This window comes from Aquarana catesbeiana, linkage group LG05 (genome assembly GCF_042186555.1).
Source record: "Aquarana catesbeiana isolate 2022-GZ linkage group LG05, ASM4218655v1, whole genome shotgun sequence".
In the NCBI taxonomy this organism is placed as follows: domain Eukaryota; kingdom Metazoa; phylum Chordata; class Amphibia; order Anura; family Ranidae; genus Aquarana; species Aquarana catesbeiana.
In genome coordinates this window covers 4,557,187-4,582,272 of record NC_133328.1, presented here as the reverse complement: position 1 = coordinate 4,582,272, position 25,086 = coordinate 4,557,187, and the positions used below count along the sequence as shown (strand labels likewise).

The window sequence follows — 25,086 nt, the reverse complement described above, 5'->3', positions numbered from 1 at the left end:
GGCCCTCTTGGTGCTAGGAACCCCAAATTTGGCGTGCAAACACAGTGGAGCTAGTACAGCACTACAACATATCCAAATTTGGGGTTCCTAGCACCAAGTGGCCCCGAGATATGGGGCCCCAAAGTCGGGTCACAAAATGTCATTCTCTGCTGCAGAAAAGTGCTTGACATTTTGCAACCTGACTTTGGGGCCCCATATCTCGGGGCCACTTGGTGCTAGGAACCCCAAATTTGGATATGTTGTAGTGCTGTGCTAGCTCCACTGTGTTTGCACACCAAATTTGGGGTTCCTAGCACCAAGTGGCCCCCAGATATGGGCCCTAAACTCGGGTCACAAAATGTCATTCTCTGCTGCAGAAAAGTGCTTGACATTTTGCGACCTGACTTTGGGGCCCCATATCTCGGGGCCACTTGGTGCTAGGAACCCCCAATTTGGATATGTTGTAGTGCTGTGCTAGCTCCACTGTGTTTGTACACCAAATTTGGGGTTTCTAGCACCAAGTGGCCCCGAGATACAGGGCCCCAAAGTCGGGTTGGAAAATGTCATTCTCTGCTGCAGAAGAGCTTCACATTTTGCTACCCAAATTTGAGGCCCCGTATCTTGGGGCTACTTGGAGCTAGTAACCCCAAATTTAGTATGCTAGCACAACTAACACTATAACATATCCAAATTTGGGGTTCCTAGCACCAAGTGGCCTCAAGATACGGGACCCCAAATTCGGGTCACAAAATGTGAAGCACTTCTGCAGCAGAGAATGACATTTTCCAACCCGACTTTGGGGCCCCGTATCTCGGGGCCACTTGGTGCTAGGAACCCCAAGTTTGGATATGTTGTAGTGCTAGTTCCACTGTGTTAGTTAATTTGGGGTTCCTAGCACCAAGTGGCCCCGAGATACGGGGCCCCAAAGTTGGGTCGCAAAATGTAATTCTCTGCTCTGCAGACGCTTCTAAACGCAAACGCGGTAAAACGCGACTAAACGCGGCATGCAAAACGGGCGTTTCTAACTGCCGATTTCAGCTTTTAAAAACGTGTTCAGCAGAGTTTGCAGCGGCGTCTCGTGTGCATGAGGCCTTTCATATTTTGCCATGGATTTGAGTGGACTCTTGCAATATATAGTATAGCCACTAGGTGGCTCTTAAATTTCATTAGTGTGCCCCCTTTATACCCCTTTACGGTGTTTCCGGTTTTAATGTAGACTCTGGCGGCCATCAGTTATATTCAGTCTTTGCGCTGCCGTTACAGGTTTTCGCTCTGATACCCGTCATGAGTTAGTGACTTTTAAATCCTTGTTTACAATTTAAAATTAATAAATCAATTATTTTGAATTTTTTTTTATTTTTGATTCTTATTTTTGTTGCAAAAACTTTTTGGCCACTGGGTGTCACCCCGTGTTGGCGGCAGAGTGTAACACAAGTACGCACATTCATTCTACTTCCGCCCACGTTGGGGCGATGTTATGCAATTTGAATATTCATTCATATTTGGTTTTTAGTTTATTCTTTGTTCTGGCCTCTTAGTTCGGCATTTATTGGTTGCCTAGGAGATGTTGGTTGTATCGATCATAATAAGATGACCGATATTTGACATGGGCTCCGTTTTGTGTTGCTAAATAATACACAGATGGTCCAATGCATGTAGGCACCAATGCGCATGTCCACCGACGGAACGAGACTCAGAGCGAGGCTTGGTTAAGTTGTTTTGGTACAAAGGGAGGTGACGCAGCACGCCACCCGTGCCCCTGGACGACGTAACCCTGTTACGAAACGCGTAGGGCGGAGCGACGCACTTGCGTCACCTCTCATCGCTGTTGTTGTTACCAGCAGGACGGGCTAGTCTGTGAGCTTACCGGCCGGCGCTCCAGACGCATAGGCGCTTTATTTTACCAGGAGTATGTGAGTGCAATATTGTATTTTAATATTGAATAAAGTTTTAAGGTTATACACTATTGGAGCTTTTTATCATTCATGGTGCATTCATCCATCTGCGAGTTGGAGATAACACGTTGCAGTTTGAAATAGATGTTCCGGTGGCTGTGTTTTGGATATGATACCACACTATTAACAAGCTCAGGTTTTGGCTTATCGGATATGGTCCGGAGGACAGTCTCCCAATCGGGCTCTCCCTGATCCTCCGTAGTGGGGGATCGTGGGTCTCTGGTAAGCGGCCAATCTACATCCTTTGGTGGTGGATCGAGCACTATTTTTTTACATTATCCAGGAATGCACTGTTTCTTATGGACTTTTCACATCTATTTATATATTTATCACGTGGGTGGTACAGGCATTTTATGCTTTTGGACTCACTTTTATATTTTTGATTGTCTATAGTACTAACCATTCAACATTGTTTGGTGTCGCAGCACTTTTTATAATTTGTTCACATTTCACGTGATATTTATTTAGACATTTATTGCTGAGTTACTGAGTACACGTATGTATATCAGTGTTTATTTAGCGAGATCCGAATCTTTTTTCAATTTCCAGAGGGCCATGGACTTCGTCCTGAGACCTCATAAGGAGTTCTCAGGAGCCTACCTTGATGACATTGTCATCTTTAGTCAGGACTGGGAGAGTCACTTACAGAAGGTCCAGTTGGTCTTGGATGCGCTCCAAAGGGCGGGGCTCACAGTGAACCCGGAAAAGAGCAAGGTTGGGTTGGAGGAGGCCCGCTACCTGGGGTATGTTGTATTATTATTATTCACGATTTATATAGCGCCAACAGTTTATGCAGCTCTTTACAATGTAGAGGGGGGACAGCACAATTACAGTTCAATACAAAAGGTACAGGAGGACCGTAGAGATTACATTCTAAAGGGAGGGGGTGGTGGTACAAAAGGTAATAGCTGCAGAGAATGATTTGATGGGGGTGGCTCGGGGACAGTTGCTAGGTGGGTGTGGGATAGGCTTCCCTGAATAAATGAGTTTTCAGGGATCTCCTAAAGATGGACAGGGTAGGGGCTGATCGGACATACTGGAGCAGGGAATTCCAGAGGATGGGAGAGGCTCTGGAGAAGTCCTGGAGGTGGACAGGTTAGGGGCTGACCGGACATACTGAGGCAGGGAATTCCAGAGGATGGGAGAGGCTCTGGAGAAGTCCTGAAGGCGAGCATGGGAGGAGGTAACAAGGGAACTAGAGAGCAGGAGGTCCTGGGAGGAGCGGAGGGGACGATTTGGGCGATATCTGCAGATGAGGTTGGTGATGTAGCTGGGGGCGATGTTGTGAATGGCCTTGTATGTTGTGGTTAGCATTTTGAGTTTTACGCGGTGGGGTAAGGGAAGCCAGTGAAGGGATTGGCAGAGAGGGGCAGCAGTCACGGATCGATTAGTGAGGTGTATTAGTCTAGCAGCAGAATTCATAATAGACTGAAGGGGGGAGGAGCCTGCGTAAGGGTAGGCCATTAAGGAGAGAGTTGCAGTAGTCAAGGCGGAAAATAATCAAGGAGTGAATAAGTTGCTTTGTGGTGTCATTAGTCAGGAAGGGTGGAATTCTGGAGATGTTGCGGAGGTTAAGGCGGCAGGATTTAGCCAGTGATTGGATATGGGGGTGAAGGAGAGGTCAGAGTCAAGGATTACACCCAGAACCCTGGCATGTGTGGAGGAATCAATGGTGGTGTTGTTGATATTAATAGTGAAGTCACGGGGGGGGCCATGAAGGAGGAAATATTACAAGCTCAGTTTTGGAAAGATTGAGTTTGAGGATGTGGTGTGACATCCATACCGATATGTCATTCAGCAAGTTTGAGATCCGTGAGGAGATCGAGGGGGTGAGTTGAGGAGTGGAGAGATAGATCTGAGTGTCGTCAGCATAGAGGTGGTATTGGAAGCCATGGGAGGTTATCAACTGGCAGGCAGGGGCGTGATTAAAACCCCAACTAAACAAGGTCGAGGCTATCCAGAAATGGGCCAGTCCACTCACAAAGAAACAGGTGCGTTCTTATTATCGGAGGTTTGTCCCCAACTTTGCCAGTCTAGCCGCGGCTCTGACTGATCTCACCAAGGTAAAGAACGCAACTGTTGTTCAGTGGAGTGCAGAAGCAGAAGCAGCGTTCTGCCGGTTGAAGCAAGCTTTGTGCCAGGAACCAGTGATGGTAGCTCCCGACTTCCAAAATGAGTTCCTGGTACAAACAGATACCTCAAAGTAGGGTCTGGGTGCAGTACTGTCCCAGATGAGGACCCCGTTGTGTACTTGAGCCGGAAGCTCACGCCGGCTGAGAGGAATTATTCCATTGTGGAAAGGGAGTGTCTCGCAATAAAATGGGCTTTGGAGACACTCCGCTACTACGTGTTGGGCAGACCCTTCAAGTTAGTTTCGGATCGTGCCGGTGGTTCCTTGCTCTACAGGACTTCAAGTTTTTGTAGTGCTTTGTAGACCTGGAAAGGTACATCAGAATGCGGATGCCCTTTCCCAGGTCTACTGCCACTTGGTTTGTGGTGTCCAGACCCCTGGCCTGGAATAGGGGGGGGGGGGGGGGTTATGTAGAGGGTCAGCCTGGGCAGGGTTAAGAAGGGGTTAATTGAAGAGGGCAGATACTTCCCCTTCAGACCTGCTTATTGCCAGCTGAGCTGAAAATGTCAGAGAGGAGAAGTTTAATTAGGAGAGAGACATAGCAGCATGTTGTGTGAGAGGATCCTTTGCTGGATTGTGAACCTGCTGGGGTGAGCAAATACCGTATCGGAGACTGCAGCTCCGGTTAGAGCCGTGTACTTTGTCTATAGATCAGCCTGTTGGCTAAAGAGACTGAACTTCTCCTAGATCTGCACCTGTGTTACAAGACAAGCCTGTCGTTTCTTCTGTTTGTTTTGCTGAATAAAGCCAATTTTTATATCACTGAAGTGTCTGAGCCGGCTTGTCACCCCTCTGATCCCCCTACAGTACATAGGTGGTCCATATAGTGAACTTGGTGTTGAGTTATTCACTTTTAAGATCATCATTGAGGACAAGGGGGCACTCTTTACGTCTAGAGGAAAAGAGATTTCATCTCCAAATACGGAAAGGTTTCTTCACAGTAAGAGCTGTGAGAATGTGGAACAGACTCCCTCCAGAGGTGGTTCTGGCCAACTCAGTAGATTCCTATAAGAAAGTCCTGCATTCTTTCCTAAATGTACAGAATATAACTGAGTACTGACATTTATAGGTAAAAGTTGATCCAGGGAAAATCGGATCACCTCTCGGGATCAGGAAGGAATTTTTTTTAGTAAATTGGATCATGCTTTGCTGGGGTTTTTTGCCTTCCTCTGAATTAACTGTGGGTGAAGGATTGTGTATATGGAGATGTATTATTTTTTTTTTCGGTTGAACTAGATGGACTTGTGTTTTTTTTTTCAACCTGACTAACTATGTAACTATTTTCTAGCAATAAATGCAGATTTTAACATGTGTGTGAAAAATTAGTTAATTGTGCCAGACAGTAGGCTGGTAATGAGAAATAAAAATAATTCCTCAGACTCTCAATCAACATGAACTATTTTTATTCCTTATGCTGTTAGTTACTTGTGTTTTAAACTTTTTTTTTTTTTTTTTTTTACATTTCTTCAGTTACTTCCTGGTTTGTAGCCTAGGCCATAATGATGTTAGACCAGGCTTTCCCAACCATGGTTCCAGGGAATTCTAAGGTTCTTCCATGGGTAGCAGTGTGCAATGCTCAGTGTGCAATGTCCTTCACCTTTAGTCTTCTGGACTGAAATAGCTTACTCTGATTTCACTGCACACTGTGAGCTTCTCACAATGATCTCTTTGCTCAGTTCCCGGGTCTGTACACCCGCTGTGTCCATTATGAGGGGTTCTCACCATCCCTGTGCTGAGTTCCCGGGTCTGTACACCCGCTGTGCCCATTATGAGGGGTTCCCACCATCCCTGTGCTGAGTTCCCGGGTCTGTACACCCGCTGTGCCCATTATGAGGGGTTCTCACCATCCCTGTGCTGAGTTCCCGGGTCTGTACACCCGCTGTGCCCATTATGAGGGGTTCTCACCATCCCTGTGCTGAGTTCCCGGGTCTGTACACCCGCTGTGCCCATTATGAGGGGTTCCCACCATCCCTGTGCTGAGTTCCCGGGTCTGTACACCCGCTGTGCCCATTATGAGGGGTTCTCACCATCCCTGTGCTGAGTTCCCGGGTCTGTACACCCGCTGTGCCCATTATGAGGGGTTCTCACCGTCCCTGTGCTGAGTTCCCGGGTCTGTACACCCGCTGTGCCCATTATGAGGGGTTCTCACCATCCCTGTGCTGAGTTCCCGGGTCTGTACACCCGCTGTGCCCATTATGAGGGGTTCTCACCGTCCCTGTGCTGAGTTCCCGGGTCTGTACACCCGCTGTGCCCATTATGAGGGGTTCTCACCATCCCTGTGCTGAGTTCCCGGGTCTGTACACCCGCTGTGCCCATTATGAGGGGTTCCCAAGCTCCGCGCCAACCTGCTGTCCCCCTAAAGTCAGCTAATTTTTGCCAGGGAGGTCTCGCTGTTGGAGTATCCATGACATACAAAAAAGTAACTGGGCGATTAAGCCTTTCAGGCTCCACCAATAAATAAAATATCAAATTCCCATAGACTGGCCTTTTTTTTTTTTTTTTTTTAATATTGTGTGTAATTTATTCTAAACAGAACATACAGGTTAATTTTTGTTTCTCTTCTATTTGCAGATTAATAGCGATCTCCAGCAGGATGTCTTCTTTAAAGATGGGAAAAAATCTTCTCTTATTTTCTATGTTCATCTTCATCACAGCAGTAAGTTGTTGTTATTATTATTATTATTATTATTAATATTATTATTATTATTTGTTATTTATATTTCAGTATCAATATTATATTATGTTTTTATTTTAAAAGTATTATTATGTTTTTATTTTAAAAGTATTATTATTATTATTATTATTATTATTTTAATAGTATCATGCTAATATTTCTATTATTATTTTTGTTGTTATTGTTATTATTATTTTGTTATTTTTATTTCAATATTAATATTATGTTATTATTTTAATAGTATGATGCTAATATTTTATTACTATTATTATTTTTATTATTATTAATAATAATTTATATATACTGTAAGAGAAATAATAGAAGTTCATTGTTTTTATTGTTTTAACATTTTAATAACTTCCCCCAGAAGAGTAGATTACAATGCCTATCTCTGTTTTTAAATGAACATACAGAACGTACATAAATAAATATACAGCGAAGTGAAGAACTATTTCTTAGATCTGGTAACTTTATTTCGGGATCTGGAAAGCGGTGATGGTATCACCATGACTTCACTTGTGTAAAATATAGCTTACATTTGACATACATAGACGTCAATCCCTTTAAATATATACAGTATCTGAATCACGTCGTCGGTGACATTTCATAGCTGTCACTTCTGTTATGAATTGAATGGGTTCCGTTGATGAAATTCTCAGTTCTATTTTAGTAAAAAAACAAACGTAACGTTAAACTTCATAAGAAACGTGCCACAGAAACAAACTGGTGCCACCAAACTGGTGCCACTGCCAAGTTGAGGTCTTTCAGTCCCTCCTTAAGTCTATCCCGGAGGCAGGGTTTTGTCCTCGGATCGTCCCTTGTGGGCAAAGCAGGCCATGCCATTACACATACAGTATATGAGCTTGTTGGATGTCTCATTCTAAAACCATGACCAATAATAGGTAGTTGCCCCACCCCCCTTCTCACCATTATTATGACCTTGTCTCTTCCATGACCATTAATATGTAGTTGCCCCCCTGCCTTTAACATCCTTCACTCCTCTTGGGAAAATTTCCACAAGATTTTTTTTAGGGTGTCTGCAGGAATTTGTGCTCGTTTGTGAGGTCAGGTACTGATGTTGGACAACAAGGCCTGGCTTACAATTTATTCCAAAGGTGTTCAGTTGGGTTGAGGTCAGGGTTCTGTGCAGGACCCTCATGTTCTTCCACACCAAGCTCATCAAGCCATGTCTTTATGGAGCTGTTGGTTGAGAAGACCTGGCTTTTTCCAGTTCATCTGAGGGGTCTTTAGTAGGGTTGAGGTCGGGACTCGGTGCAGGACAGCCGACCCGCCACACCAAACTGATCAAGCCATGTCTTTATGGAGCTGGACTTCTCCAAAAATCATGGCCATTATTATGAAGGTTCCACATGGCAATTGATATGCAGTTACCCTCCTTTGCGGCTATAACATCCACCACTCTTCTGGGAAGGTCTTCCACTCAATTTTTGGGGGGTGTCTACAGGAATTCTGTGCTCATTTTTGAGGTCCAATATTGATGTTGGATGAGAAGACCCAGTTTACCATTAATTAAATTCATCCCAAAGGTTTTCAGTAGGGTTGAGGGCAGGGCTCTGTGCAGGACGCTTGGGTTCCTCCACACCAAACTGGTCAAACCATGTATTTATGGAGCTGGTCCAATCTGGTCAAACCATGTCTTTATGGAGCTGGTCCACGCTGGTCAAACCGTGTCTTTATGGAGCTAGTCCAAAATGGTCAACCCGTATCTTTATAGAGCTGGTCCACACTGCTCAACCCATTTCTTTATGGAGCTGGTCCACACTGCTCAACCCATTTCTTTATGGAGCTGGTCCACACTGCTCAACCCATTTCTTTATGGAGCTGGTCCACACTGCTCAACCCATTTCTTTATGGAGCTGGTCCACACTGCTCAACCCATTTCTTTATGGAGCTGGTCCACACTGATCAACCCATGTCTTTTTGGAGCTGGTCCGTTATGGTCAACCCATGTCTTTTTGGAGCTGGTCCGTTATGGTCAACCCATGTCTTTATGGAGCTGGTCCACACTGGTCAAACCGTGTCTTTATGGAGCTAGTCTAAAATGGTCAACCCGTATCTTTAAAGAGCTGGTCCACACTGCTCAACCCATTTCTTTATGGAGCTGGTCCACACTGATCAACCCATGTCTTTATGGAGCTGGTCCGTTATGGTCAACCCATGTCTTTTTGGAGTTGATCCATACTGGCCAACCCCTGTCTTTTTTGGAGCTGGTCCAAAATGGTCAACCCATGTCATTGTGAAGCTGGCTTTGTACACAGGGGGCACAGTCACCAACTTTTACCACGAGATAGGAAGAGCACAATTGTATACTAAGTCTTTGTATGATGTAGTATTACCAGTACCCTTCACTGGAGGCACCTGAGCTCCATCGTTGGTAGTGGGGGGAGGGGGAGGTCACATACGTTTTGGGCAGGTGATGTATGTGCACTGTTTGTACCAATGGTGAAGGGACCACAAGTGACATAAGAGGCCACCACAACCTCTTATGTTGATACCCTTTGTGCATGTGATAATATAATGACAGAATTAGGGGACCTGGCATCTATTGACTTATTTTTTTTTTTTAACCAGGGGTCTTCATTCTGATCCTACCTTTCATGCCTAGACAAGTGAATAAAATAAAAGTTTCATCTTTTGAAACTTTACTGACTGAACAAATAAATATATGAATCAGAGTCAAGAAGACCCAGGCATGGCTTGCTAAACCTGCCAGATACCTACTTCACAAGTAAAAATCATGGTCATCAGCACTTTCCAAGGGGAGGTTACACCTACAAAGTCATGGCATCTGCATTTAAGAGTTTTTGCATTCATTATTGAATAATGAAGAAATTTACTAACTATACTAAATGTAATTACCGTATATACTCGAGTATAAGCCGAGTTTTTCAGCACATTTTCTTTTGTGCTGAAAATGCCCCCTCGCCTTATACTGGAGTCAAGCACTTTTCTGCAGCAGAGAATGACATTTCCCAAACCGACTTTGGGGCCCTCTATCTCGGGGCCACTTGGAACTAGGAACCCCCCAGCTTTGGATATGTTGTAGTGCTAGTTCCACTGGGATTGCAAACCAAATTTGGGGTTCCTAGCACCAAGTGGCCCCGAAATACGGGGCCCCAAATTCGGTCAACTGTATCCATCTGCAGCAATGTCATTTCGGGACCCTTTGGGTTCAGAGACCCCAAATTTTGGCTGCAGCTAGGAACCCTTAACTACCGAGTTTGAAGTTCGGGGGACCTATGGCTGCAAATGGGCACAGTGAGGCTACAAATGGGCATTGTTGACCCTCTTTTTCCACTTACAGTAGTTGCGCATTTCTCACCCTAGGCTTATACTCGAGTCAATAAGTTTTCCCAGTTTTTGTAGTAAAATTAGGTGCCTCGGCTTATATTCGGGTCGGCTTATACTCGAGTATATACGATAGATGTATTTGCTGGGAGAAATGTGACATTAATAATAAATGGGTATACCTTTATATTTCCAGATGGCAGGAATAACTCTGAGCTCCTTTTTCACGTGTATACCTGGCTAATCCTAACTGCTTTGCTGGAAGAAAAAAAAGCAATTTTACCAAGCTGATTAGCTCAGAATACACACATAGATGACTGAGATACAGAACTGACTCCTCCCACTTACAAGGAAAGAATCACTGCACACCAACCAAGCCCAAGCTTTACATTAGTGAAATATTCAGCCTGGCTCCATACAGGCCATGCCACCGACGCGTTTCGCCCAACCCTCATGGGGTTTGGTTCCTCTCTGCCATGGTTTCTGTATCAATTTTCAGTTAGAGGTGGAAAATCATAAAGCAAATGGTGTTAGTTGTCCTTTTCTCTTTGGAAAACAATATTCTTCAGGACATCCGTACTATAAGGACACCCTGTATGAAATATATAAAAGGTGCGTTTGTAAGAGATTTTACATAACTAGTAAAAAAAAAAATAATAATAATAACATGCTGATTAGACATGTGCAATTTGTTTTGGTTCAAATGAATTTTTGGTGATTCGGATCTATATGAATCTCCGAATTAAATAGTAATGAATTTCATTGAAATTAGTATAGTTTCGTTTTCCAACTAATTCCAAATTTTCAGAACAATTTGTAAATGATTGAAAATTGATTGTTGATCCGAATTCTATTTAAAGAATAGCTAGTTGCCAAGGAAGGGGCCGGCAAGCCGCTCGCCACGTCCTTAACAACCGATGACTAATTGTATGCAAAACAACTGCCGACAAATAAAAAAATTAGGAAAAAAAACTACCCCCCCCCCCCCCCCAATTCATACCAGGCCCTTTGGATATGGTATGGATTTTAAGGGGAAACACCCCCTCCCCTCCCCACCCAAATCCATACTAAGCCCTTATCTGAGCATGCAGCCAAGCAGGCCAGGAAAGAGGGGGGTGGGGGCGAGCGAACGCCCCCACCCCCCTCCTGAACCATACCAGGCCACATGCCCTCAAACTGGGAGGGTGCTTTGGGGTAGAGGAGACCCCCCCTCCAGAGCACCTTCTCCCCACATGTTGATGAGAAGGGCCTCTTTCCCACAACCCTGGCCTGGTGGTTGTGGGGGTGCGGGGGTTGACTTATCAGAATCTGGAAGCCCCCTTTAACAAAGGGACAACCAGATCCCAGCCCCCCCCCCCCCCAAGGTGAATGAGTATGGGGTACATTGTACCAATACTAGACGTGTGCAGAATGAAAAAATGTGTTCCGTTTAGTTTCGGATCTAATGAACTCCAACTTTTCAGAACGATTAGAATTCGGATCGGTCAAAAATTGAATTCTGTGTGAAGAAATGTACCCGATACCCTTTCACATATTGAAGGCATGTGGCCTGGTATGGTTCAGGAGGGGGGGGGGGGCGCTGACCTGCATGCTCGGATAAGGGTCTGGTATGGATTTTGGGGGGGACCCCACGCCAACAAAAAAAAAAAGGAAGGCGTGGGGTTCCCCTTAAAATCCATACCAGACCCGAAGGCCTGGTATGGACTAGGAGGGGGGAGGAGGGGGGGGGTATTCAAACCGAAACAATTGCACATATACAAATACCCATTCATGTAAAAAGTGAGTAAAAACACAACAGTTTTTGAGACTTTTATAAAAAAAAAAAAAAAAAAAAAAAAAAAGAAATGAATGTCCCCGGAAGTAGATCCAACGTCAATCATGCTGAACGCCAGCTGCAGACTCGAGAAACAAAAAAAGTGAACCCCCCCCCCCCCCCCCCGCTGGCAGCTGATGAGTCTCCATTGGCTCGCCGGCCCGCTCCTTAGCAATCGGCTATTCTTCAAATAGATTTCGGATCCGTCAATCAATTTTAGTTTTTTTTTAATTTTTAATCGTTCCCAGTATTCAAAATTCATTAGAAATTGAAACTAGTTCTGGAAATGAATAACGAAATTAGTAACATAGCGAATATATACCTGAAACAAAACAAAATATTACGTTTTGCACACGTCTAATACTGAGCATTATGGGGGGGTTTTCTGTTTTTAAATAGAAACCTCAACAAAGGCTGTCTGCTTTCAGGCTGCCCGTCTCTGATTGAGAATCTGTACAGAGCTCTATAGAGTAAGGAAGGAGGGAGGAGGAGGAGCCGAGGCTTTTAATGGTTCACAACTTTCACCCATTTTAAATAAATGAGCTGATAATACATACCATTGGCTGTGTGTGTAATCAATAAATTTATATATATATATATAACATATACTGATCATGAATGTCACTGGTTACCTGCTTATCTAACTGTTGCCTATTATTATTATTATTATTATTATTATTATTATATATATATTAATAATAATAAGCAACAGTTAGATAAGCAGGTAATCAGTGACCTTCATTATCAGGTTTTATATATATACACAGGCCTTTTTTTCAGCAGGAACTTGGGGGGAACGCAATTCCGGCACCTCCAGAACTGAATGGCAAGGGGTGCTGGAGAGTCTATTGATGATGGCTGTTGAGAAATCTATTGTTTTGGGGAGGAAGGAGGTCTACTGTTGCTGGGGAGGACTTCTGTTTCTCGTGGGGGATCTATTGCTGCTGGATGGAAATCTTTTTTTTTTTGCAGGGGGGGTCTATAGTTGCTGGTGGGGGAATCTATTGTTGCAGGGGGGGGTCAATCATTGCTGGGAGGAATCTAATGTTGAGGGAGGGGGGTCTTTGTATCTGGCTGCTGGGGAATCTATAGTTGCTGGCGGGGGAATCTATTGTTGCAGGGGGGGGGGTCAATCATTGCTGGGAGGAATCTACTGTTGAGGGAGGGGGGTCTTTGTATCTGGCTGCTGGGGAATCTATTGTACTGGATGGAAATCTTTTTTTTTTTTTTTTGCAGGGGGGGGGTCTATAGTTGCTGGTGGGGGAATCTATTGTTGCTGGGGGTGGGTCTTATGTTGCAGGGGGTCAATCGTTGCTGGGAGGAATCTACTGTTGAGGGAGGGGGGTCTTTGTATCTGGCTGCTGGGGAATCTATTGTTGCTGGGGGTGGGTCTTATGTTGCAGGGGGGGGGTCTATCATTGCTGGGAGGAATCTACTGTTGAGGGAGGGAGGTCTTTGTAGCTGGCTGCTGGAGAATCTATTGTACTGGATGGAAATCTTTTTTTTTTTTTTTTTTTGCAGGGGGGGTCTATTGTTGCTGGAGGGGATCTATTGTTGCTGGGGGTGGGTCTTATGTTGCAGGGGGTCAATCGTTGCTGGGTGGGATGTACTATTGAGGGAGGGGTGTAATGTTGCCGGCTGCTGAAGGGTCAGTTGATGCTGGCTGTTGGGTATGCATTGTTGCTGAAGGTGGATCTATTGTCGCTGGGCTGTCTTTATGTTCGCTAGATCTATTTTATTGCCTTTCTTGTTATCATTAACAAACTCCATATAAAATACTTGGTTCTGTATTCTCTAAAAAGGGGCAGTATTGGGAGGTGGGTAAGGGTTGGGCCCAAGGAACGGTGCTCGGAGGTGGGTAGGGGGCAGGGTCAAGGGGTGACTCGATGGGGGGGGGTTCCTGCACCGTGTCTCTGAGAAAAAAAGCCATGTATATATATATATATATATATATATATATGTTTATGTATGTATGTATATATATATGTTTATGTATGTATTTATTTATTTAAATAAATAAATAAAAAAAGTTCATTTTTTATTAATTAATTTATTTATTTATTTATTTATTTATTTATTTTAATTATTTTATTTATTTTTATTTTTTTTTATAGACTGCAGCATCAAATATCCAGGAGGGGGAGGGGGAGGATGTTGATGACCCCATCAAAGTAGACACCATGTTTTTCGGTGTGACGAGGAACAAGATTATGACTGCGCAGTACGAATGTTATCAGAAAATCCTGCACGACTCGCCCCAAGGAGTAGAAGGTGAGGATCGCTCTGTCCACATTGTGGTGTTGGGACGGGTCGGATGCAGGCTTGGTGCTCTTTGCCATGGTCTTTGTTTAAAAAAAAAAAAAAGTAAAATGCACAATGCTTGCCCCTCCCACACAACGCAAATCTGGGGGTTTGATCACATGACCAATACTGGGGGAATAAAAAGGACGAGGATCCCTAAATGATGATTATCAGTGGGCAGAGGAGTCTCTTGAGAACGGAAAGGGGGTCTCATCCCATCACACGCCCCCAAAAATAAGAGGATGATTCCCCATTTCAGTACAGTGGGCGGAGCCATTTCTCTATGGGTATAATGTATCATAATCGGTAAAAATCAGGAGTAACAATGTAGCATGTTAACCCCTTCCCACCCAGCATCCCTTTAACCCTTTTCTCTGCCATTGACTCTCATGTTCTACATCGGCACACCTATACATGTATCTACATGTGTGACTCCTCCCTCTCTGTCATATATGTATTATGGGTGTGGCAGAAGGGTAATATTTATTGATTTTATCTACTTCAGGTACTTATAGAGCGCCGTCAATTTATGCAACACTTTATATATATATATATATATTGTACATTCACATCAGTCCCCGCCCTCCAAGGAGCTTACACTCTAAGGTCCCCCAACCCACATTCATACATACTAGGGGACAATTTAGAGAGGATCCCATAAACCCCCCCAGCATGTCTATGTGATGTGGGAGGAAACCGGAGTCCCCGGAGGAAACCCACGCAGGCGCAGGGAGAACAGGCAGACTCCAGGCAGGTGTGGTGGTTGGGATTGGAACCAGTGACCCGGGTTCTATGGCTTTGGGGATCCATAAAGGATCATTTTCCCTGCTAGCGCAGATTGCATCAGACTTCTGTACGGTTTTTTGTTTTTTTTCCCGGTCCCACGCTGAGTTCTTAGGATTCGAGGAATTTTTATTTTATTTATTTAGTCTTTTTTTGGGTTTAACTGAAGTACAGTACAGAGGTCATACATAGGACATTCCCTTGTTCTACTTCACTGCTGCTCCTCCCCCCAATCCCACCCCCACCCCCACCACCCCCCCCCACCCCACCACCCCCACCATAACCCTCCACCCCCGCCCCCCCATGCCTGCACACTTGTCCGCAATTCCTGACTTTCAAAATGAGAGTTGGGAGTTGCTTTGTGAATAATATCTGTATTGTAACCTAGAGAGATACAAAGTAACATTGTTTATAAACATTGATCAGACGGGAGATCGAGAGATACAAAGTAACATTGTTTATAAACATCGAGAGATACAAAGTAACATTGTTTATAAACATCGAGAGATACAAAGTAACATTGTTTATAAACATTGATCAGACAGGAGATCGAGAGATACAATGTAACATTGTTTATAAACATTGATCAGACCGGAGATAGAGAGATACAAAGTAACATTGTTTATAAACATTAATCAGACGGGAGAGAGAGAATAGAGAGATACAAAGTAACATTGTTTATAAACATTGATCAGACATGAGATGGAGAGATACAAAGTAACATTGTTTATAAACATTGATCAGACAGGAGATAGAGAGATACAAAGTAACATTGTTTATAAACATTAATCAGACAGGAGATAGAGAGATACAAAGTAACATTGTTTATAAACATTGATCAGACAGGAGATCCAGAGATACAAAGTAACATTGTTTATAAACATTGATCAGACAGGAGATGGAGAGATACAAAGTAACATTGTTTATAAACATTGATCAGACCGGAGATCCAGAGATACAAAGTAACATTGTTTATAAACATCGAGAGATACAAAGCAACATTGTTTATAAACATTGATCAGACAGGAGATCGAGAGATACAAAGTAACATTGTTTATAAACATTGATCAGACGGGAGATGGAGAGATACAAAGTAACATTGTTTATAAACATTGATCAGATGGGGGATAGAGAGATACAAAGTAACATTGTTTATAAACATTAATCAGACAGGAGATAGAGAGATACAAAGTAACATTGTTTATAAACATTGATCAGACAGGAGATCCAGAGATACAAAGTAACATTGTTTATAAACATTGATCAGACAGGAGATGGAGAGATACAAAGTAACATTGTTTATAAACATTGATCAGACCGGAGATCCAGAGATACAAAGTAACATTGTTTATAAACATCGAGAGATACAAAGCAACATTGTTTATAAACATTGATCAGACAGGAGATCGAGAGATACAAAGTAACATTGTTTATAAACATTGATCAGACGGGAGATGGAGAGATACAAAGTAACATTGTTTATAAACATTGATCAGACAGGAGATGGAGAGATACAAAGTAACATTGTTTATAAACATTGATCAGACCGGAGATCCAGAGATACAAAGTAACATTGTTTATAAACATCGAGAGATACAAAGCAACATTGTTTATAAACATTGATCAGACAGGAGATGGAGAGATACAAAGTAACATTGTTTATAAACATTGATCAGACGGGAGATCGAGAGATACAAAGTAACATTGTTTATAAACATCGAGAGATACAAAGTAACATTGTTTATAAACCATGATCAGACAGGAGATAGAGAGATACAATGTAACATTGTTTATAAACATTGATCAGACGGAAGATCGAGAGATACAAAGTAACATTGTTTATAAACATTGATCAGACCGGAAATAGAGAGATACAATGTAACATTGTTTATAAACATTGATCAGACAGGAGATCGAGAGATACAATGTAACATTGTTCATAAACATTGATCAGACAGGAGATCGAGAGATACAATGTAACATTGTTTATAAACATTGATCAGACCGGAGATCGAGAGATACAAAGTAACATTGTTTATAAACATCGAGAGATACAAAGCAACATTGTTTATAAACATTGATCAGACAGGAGATCGAGAGATACAAAGTAACATTGTTTATAAACATTGATCAGACAGTAGATCGAGAGATAAAAAAAGTAACATTGTTTATAAACATTGATCAGACGGAAAATAGAGAGATACAAAGTAACATTGTTTATAAACATTAATCAGACGGGAGATATAGAGAATAGAGAGATACAAAGTAACATTGTTTATAAACATTGATCAGACAGGAGATCGAGAGATACAAAGTAACATTGTTTATAAACATTGATCAGACAGGTGATAGAGAGATACAAAGTAACATTGTTTATAAACATTGATCAGACAGGTGATAGAGAGATACAATGTAACATTGTTTATAAACATTGATCAGACCGGAGATCCAGAGATACAAAGTAACATTGTTTATAAACATTGATCAGACAGGAGATAGAGAGATACAAAGTAACATTGTTTATAAACATTGATCAGAAGGGAGATCGGGAGATACAAAGTAACATTGTTTATAAACATTGATCAGACGGGAGATCGAGAGATAAAAAAGTAACATTGTTTATAAACATTGATCAGACCGGAGATCCAGAGATACAAAGTAACATTGTTTATAAACATTGATCAGACAGGAGATAGAGAGGTACAAAGTAACATTGTTTATAAACATCGAGAGATACAAAGTAACATTGTTTATAAACATCGAGAGATACAAAGTAACATTGTTTATAAACATTGATCAGAAGGGAGATCGGGAGATACAAAGTAACATTGTTTATAAACATTGATCAGACGGGAGATCGAGAGATAAAAAAGTAACATTGTTTATAAACATTGATCAGACCGGAGATCCAGAGATACAAAGTAACATTGTTTATAAACATTGATCAGACAGGAGATAGAGAGGTACAAAGTAACATTGTTTATAAACATCGAGAGATACAAAGTAACATTGTTTATAAACATCGAGAGATACAAAGTAACATTGTTTATAAACATTGATCAGACAGGAGATTTAGAGATACAAAGTAACATTGTTTATAAACATTGATCAGACAGGAGATTTAGAGATACAAAGTAACATTGTTTATAATCATCAGATGGGAGATAGAGATACATATATTTTGTTTATAAACATTGTTCAGACACATAGACATGCACACAGGGTGTGCCAGGGCACACCCTAATCACACCCCAATCACCCTGTGCAGTGCCCCCTGCTTCCTGGTGCCACCCCCACCCCCCCCCCCCCACAGTGCTGCCAGCTTCTCTCCTCTCCACTCCCGCCCACTGCTGCAGGGGATGTTTCAGGATGGATGAATGAATAAACACAGGGAGTGATCTGTACCGATCGCTCATGTGTTCATTCTTAATGTGTTTTTTTCACATTAATGCTGCATTAAGGTGAAAAAGACACCTGGCAGTGACCGCCCCCCCCCCCCCCCCCCGTTTTACTTACCTGAGCCCTGGAACTTGACCCGCTGGGGACGCGCTGTCTCTCTGACCGGGGGTCTTGGCTCTTGATTGAATAGATTGATAGCAGCACAGCCATTGGCTCCCACTGCTGTCAATCAAATCCAATGATGCGGGCTCCGGGGGGGCGGGGCAGGGCAGAGTCATACATTCGGCGGGTATGGACGCCGAATGCTGGACTCGGGAGCGCGCCCGCAAGGTAACCCCCTCAGGGAAGCGTTTCTCCTAGGTGGTTATCTGATGTGGGGAGGAGCCGCGAGAGCCGCCAAGGGGCCCCAGAAGAGGAGGATCGGGGCCACTCTGTGCAAATTGAGCTGCACAGTGGAACTAAGTATGATATGTTTGTTATTTTAAAATAAAAAAAAAAAACGGACCCTTATCCTGTGGTTTTCGGTCGAAAATCAGAAAGACTTTAGATTTAGAACATGTTTCAAATCTTTCCGACGGACTCGAGTCCGATCGAAAAATCCGCTCGTCTGTATGCTAGTCCGACGGACGAAAACCGACGCTAGGGCAGCTATTGGCTATTGGCTATCAACTTCCTTATTTTAGTCTGGTCGTAGGTCATCACGTACAAATCCGTCGGACTTTGGTGTGATCCTGTGTAGGCAAGATATCGTTTGATGTGATGGGGGGACTTCTGATGTGATGGGAGGACCTCTGATGTGATGGGAGGACCTCTGATGTGATGGGAGGACCTCTGATGTGATGGGGAGGACCTCTGATGAGAGGGAGGACCTCTGATGTGATGGGGAGGACCTCTGATGAGAGGGAGGACCTCTGATGTGATGGGGGGACCTCTGATGTGATGGGTGGACCTCTGATGTGATGGGGGGACCTCTGATGTGATGGGGGGACCTCTGATGTGATGGGGGGGGACCTCTGATGTGGTGGGGGGACCTCTGATGTGATGGAAGGACCTCTGATGTGATGGGAGGACCTCTGATGTGATGGAAGGACCTCTGATGTGATGGGTGGACCTCTGATGTGATGGGGGGACCTCTGATGTGATGGGAGGACCTCTGATGTGATGGGGGGACCTCTGATGTGATGGAAGGACCTCTGATGTGATGGGAGACCTCTGATGTGATGGGAGGACCTTCTGATGTGATGGAGGGGACCTCTGATGTGATGGAGGGGACCTCTGATGAGATGGGGGGACCTCTGATGGGAGGGAGGACCTCTGATGTGATGGAAGGGACCTCTGATGTGATGGAAGGGACCTCTGATGTGATGGAGGGGACCTCTGATGTGATGGAGGGGACCTCTGATGTGATGGGAGGACCTCTGATGTGATGGGGGGACCTCTGATGTGATGGAGGGGACCTCTGATGTGATGGGAGGACCTCTGATGAGATGGGGGGACCTCTGATGAGAGGGAGGACCTCTGATGTGATGGAGGGGACCTCTGATGTGATGGAGAGACATCTGATATGATGAGAGGACCTCTGATGTAATGGAGGACCTCTGATGTGATGGGAGGACCTCTGATGTGATGGGGAGGACCTCTGATGTGATGGAGGACCTCTGATGTGATGGGAGGACCTCTGATGTGATGGGAGGACCTCTGATGTGATGGGGGGGACCTCTGATGTGATGGAAGGATCTCTGATGTGATGGAAGGATCTCTGATGTGATGGGAGGACCTCTGATGTGATGGGAGGACCTCTGATGTGATGGGAGGACCTCTGATGACCTCTGATGTGATGGGAGGACCTCTGATGTGATGGGAGGACCTCTGATGTGATGGGGGGGACCTCTGATGTGATGGAAGGATCTCTGATGTGATGGGAGGATCTCTGATGTGATGGAAGGATCTCTGATGTGATGGGAGGACCTCTGACGTGATGGGAGGACCTCTGATGACCTCTGATGTGATGGGAGGACCTCTGATGTGATGGGAGGACCTCTGATGTGATGGGAGGACCTCTGATGTGATGGGGGGACCTCTGATGTGATGGGAGGACCTCTGATGTAATGGGGGTCTCTGAGGTGATGGCGGGGGAAGGGTTGACAAATGTTAGAGATCACTGCTATTAGGCCCCTTCACAAGTCAATGTTCTCACTACTGACTGCTGGGGCCCCGGGGGCCACACTGCGAACACCAAAGGGCCACATGTGGCCCTTGAACTGCAGACTGGGCCCCAGGGCTCTAATGCCTCGGACACCAGTATATTCTCCTGTACTGGGAGGGGAGGCCGGCATGGTCAGTTTATATTGCAGAGCAGGAAGCGGCGCTCTCCTCCACCCGCACAGCTGTTTCCTGTGTTTGATGTACAGAGGGGACAGCAGAGGGGGGCCGAGGGACGGGGGGGGCCCATCTCAGGGGTTCTGTATATAGAGGGGGGCCGAGGGACGGGGGGGGCCCATGTCAGGGGTTCTGTATATAGAGGGGGGCCGAGGGACGGGGCGATCGGGGCCCATGTCAGGGGTTCTGTATATAGAGGGGGGCCGAGGGACGGGACGATCGGGGCCCATGTCAGGGGTTCTGTATATAGAGGGGGGCCGGGGGACGGGACGATCGGGGCCCATGTCAGGGGTTCTGTATATAGAGGGGGGCCGAGGGACGGGACGATCGGGGCCCATGTCAGGGGTTCTGTATATAGAGGGGGGCCGAGGGACGGGACGATCGGGGCCCATGTCAGGGGTTCTGTATATAGAGGGGGGCCGGGGGACGGGACGATCGGGGCCCATGTCAGGGGTTCTGTATATAGGGGGGGGCCGAGGGACGGGACGATCGGGGCCCATGTCAGGGGTTCTGTATATAGAGGAGAACACTGATCTCAGACACACAGCTGCTGACCTTCTCCTCTCTTCTCTTCTGATATCTCCATCTACAATGTAAGAATAATACGATTATTGTGTACACCCCCCCCCCCCCTCCCCCTCTGTTCAAAGTCTTATGTTCAGTTTCTGTGAAAAGCCTGTCACCTGCCAGCATGCTGTTCAGACATCCTAAATAAATCATAAATGTTGGTGCCTGTGTAGTTCTTGGCTATGTTGACAATTGTTTGACACAGATCGGCCCCTGTTGCAACCTCTCACCTTGTGACTTGCTACAAAGTTACAATGTACAGTCTGATCACTGGGGAGGGGGGACTGAAGAAATGACTCCTCCTCCTTCTACAAAGTTACAATGTACAGTCTGATCACTGGGGGAGGGGAGACTAAGGAAATGACTCCTCCCCCTTCTACAAAGTTACAATGTACAGTCTGATCAGTGGGGGAGGGGAGACTAAGGAAATGACTCCTCCCCCTTCTACAAAGTTACAATGTACAGTCTGATCAGTGGGGGAGGGGAGACTGAGGAAATGACTCCTCCCCCTTCTACAAAGTTACAATGTACAGTCTGATCAGTGGGGGAGGAGACTGAGGAAATGCTTCCTCATGCCTGCAGCTGACTGATGACATCATCTCAACCTGGGGTCACTAATTGGTTTTTATTTTATTTATATATTATTAGTCAGGTGTCGGGTTAAATCTGAACCCTGAGATCAGCAAATATCTTCTATATCCATCGGTCATGTGTCTTCTTCTGGAATCTCGGTGATCTTTGTGTATTTCCTCCAGATCTGTGCAGTCATCCAGTGTGAGACTTCCTGTAATAAAGACCGCTCACTGCTGATCTCTCTCCATGTGTGGGGGGGCTGGTCTGGTCTCCGCCTCCTCCTGTAGTGGTCTGCAGGCAGCCTGTAGTGGGTGGGGTCTGTTGGGCCCCTCCCACAGCTCTGCTCCCTCTCTCTCTCCTTGTTCAGGGTGACTGGTCTCCGCCCCTCCTGTTATTTTATGTAGTGGGCGGGGTCTGCTGGGCCCCTCCCACAGCTCTGCTCTCTCTTCTTGTGCAGGGTGACTGGTCTCCGCCCCCTCCTGTTGTTTTATGTAGTGGGTGGGGTCTGGTTGGCCCCTCCCACAGCTCTCCATAGGCTTTGTTCAGCCCAGTGATGATGTCACTGCTAATTTTACAAGGTAATATCTGGGTTTGTAGAGGCATTTGGGGCACACAGTGGATTTCCAGGCTTTGTGGCCATATAGAGGAATATAATTAACTGCTTCTCACCCGCCATATTGTAGAATGATGGTCGGGTGGAACCGCTCTTCTTCTTCTTCTTCTTCTGGGAGGACGTCATGTGACCTCCTCCCATTCTTGCTGCACAGCTCGGTGATCGGTGATGGGACATGTCCCACGGACGCAGCGCATCACCGATTGCGGTAAAGAGCCAATGATGACGATGGATCTTTAGCATGTGATCAGCCGTGTCCAATCACAGCTGACCACATGTAAACAAATTCTGGTTATCAACATTATATAATATATATTACATAGAATAATCGGCTTTCCTGTGGTGACAGGAGCGTATACACTGATCATCAGTGCAGCATATCTTCATTGGTGCCCACCAGTACAGCTTCATCAGTGTCCATCAGTGCAGCCTATCAGTATTGCCTTATCAGTGCCACCCATCAGTGCTCATCAATGCCACCTTATCAGTACACTCTCATTAGTGCCTCTTTATCGGTGCCCACCAGAGGAGGCTCATCGGTGCCCATCAGTGCAGCCTCATCGGTGCCCATCAGTAGAGCCTCATCGGTGCCCATCAGTAGAGCCTCATCGGTGCCCATCAGTAGAGCCTCTTCGGTGCCCATCAGTGCAGCCTCATCGGTGCCCATCAGTAGAGCCTCATCGGTGCCCATCAGTGCAGCCTCATCGGTGCCCATCAGTAGAGCCTCATCGGTGCCCATCAGTAGAGCCTCATCGGTGCCCATCAGTAGAGCCTCTTCGGTGCCCCCCAGTGGAGCCTCATCGGTGCCCATCAGTAGAGCCTCATCGGTGCCCATCAGTGGAGCTTCATTGGCGCCCACCAGTAGAGCCTCATCGGTGCCCATCAGTAGAGCCTCTTCGGTGCTCCCCAGTGGAGCCTCATCGGTGCCCACCAGTAGAGCCTCATCGGTGCCCATCAGTGGAGCTTCATTGGCGCCCACCAGTAGAGCCTCATCGGTGCCCATCAGTAGAGCCTCATTGGTGCCCACCAGTGGAACCTCATCGGTGCCCATCAGTAGAGCCTCATCGGTGCCCATCAGTAGAGCCTCATCGGTGCCCATCAGTAGAGCCTCATCGGTGCCCCCCAGTGGAGCCTCATCGGTGCCCACCAGTAGAACCTCATCGGTGCCCATCAGTGGAGCCTCATTGGTGCCCACCAGTAGAGCCTCATTGGTATCCACCAGTAGAGCCTCATCGGTGCCCATCAGTAGAGCCTCATCGGTGCCCATCAGTAGAGCCTCATCGGTGCCCACCAGTAGAGCCTCATCAGTGCCTACCAGTAGAGCCTCATCGGTGCCCATCAGTGGAGCCTCATCGGTGCCCATCAGTGGAGCCTCATTGGTGCCCACCAGTAGAGCCTCATCAGTGCCCAATAGTGGAACCCCATCGGTGCCCATCATAAGAGCCTCATCGGTTCTCACCAGTGGAACCTCATCGGTGCCCACCAGTAGAGCCTCATCGGTGCCCAATAGTGGAACCTCATCAGTGCCCACCAGTAGAACCTCATCGGTGCCCCCCAGTGGAGCCTCATCGGTGCTCATCAGTGGAGCTTCATTGGCACCCACCAGTAGAGCCTCATTGGTGCCCACCAGTGGAACCTCATTGGTATCCATCAGTAGAGCCTCATCAATCCCCATCAGTAGAGCCTCATCGGTGCCCATCAGTAGAGCCTCATCGGTGCCCATCAGTGGAGCCTCATCGGTGCCCATCAGTGGAGCTTCATTGGCGCCCACCAGTAGAGCCTCATTGTTGCCCACCAGTGGAACCTCATTGGTATCCATCAGTAGAGCCTCATCAGTCCCCATCAGTGGAGCCTCATCAGTGCCCAATAGTGGAATCTCATCGGTGCCCATCAGTAGAGCCACATCAGTCCCCATCAGTAGAGCCTCAATGGTGCCCATCAGTGGAGCCTCATCGGTGCCCAAAAGTGGAAGCCACATCGGTGCCCATCAGTAGAGCCACATCGGTGCCCATCATTGAGAACCTCATCGGTGCCCACCAGTGCAGCCTCATCAGTGCCCATCAGTAGAACCACATCGGTGCCCATCATTGAGAACCTCATCGGTGCCCACCAGTGCAGCCTCATCAGTGCCCATCAGTAGAACCACATCGGTGCCCATCATTGAGAACCTCATCGGTGCCCACCAGTCAAGAAGAAAAATTACTTATTTGCAAAATTTTACAACAGAAACGAAGAAAACGTTTTCTTTTTTCGTTTGTTCAATAAAAACCCCCAGCGGTGATTAAATACCACTAAAAGAAATCTCTATTTATGTGAAAAAAATGTCATGTGGGTACAGTTTTACATGACCGCGTAATTGTCATTCAAAGTGTGACAGATGAAAATTGTCCTGGGGCAGGAATGGGGGTGAAAGCGCCCGGTATTGAGGGGGTTAAATGAAAGTTTTAGTGTCCAGCGTCGGTGTCAGTACAGATCTGCCTGGAATGCCCCCCCTCCCCCGCTCGGCCCCTCTATAGATACCATTGGTGAGTGAGGGTCATACTGGGGTACTGGGGGTCCTTGTGTTGGGGGCTCCATTGTTATAATATAATGTTTTGCTCCTGATGTCTC

General features: G+C 45.7%; 1 protein-coding gene across 3 annotated transcripts in view; it reads left to right on the top strand.

Annotated features, from left to right (window-relative positions):
• The window catches only part of LOC141144041 (calcitonin gene-related peptide type 1 receptor-like), a 109,047-nt gene that overhangs the window by 28,469 nt on the left and 55,492 nt on the right, over window positions 1–25,086 (top strand). For 2 of the 3 annotated variants that reach the window (XR_012244335.1, XM_073629380.1), the window contains exons 2-3: window positions 6,637–6,721; window positions 13,976–14,132. Coding sequence is in view for 1 of the 3 variants with exons in the window: in XM_073629380.1 (XP_073485481.1) it covers window positions 6,659–6,721; window positions 13,976–14,132 (220 nt within the window). In the remaining 2 variants the exon portion in view is untranslated. Of the gene's footprint in view, window positions 1–6,636; window positions 6,722–13,975; window positions 14,133–25,086 lie in introns of those variants that run through there. The other variant, XM_073629381.1, reaches the window with a different exon arrangement.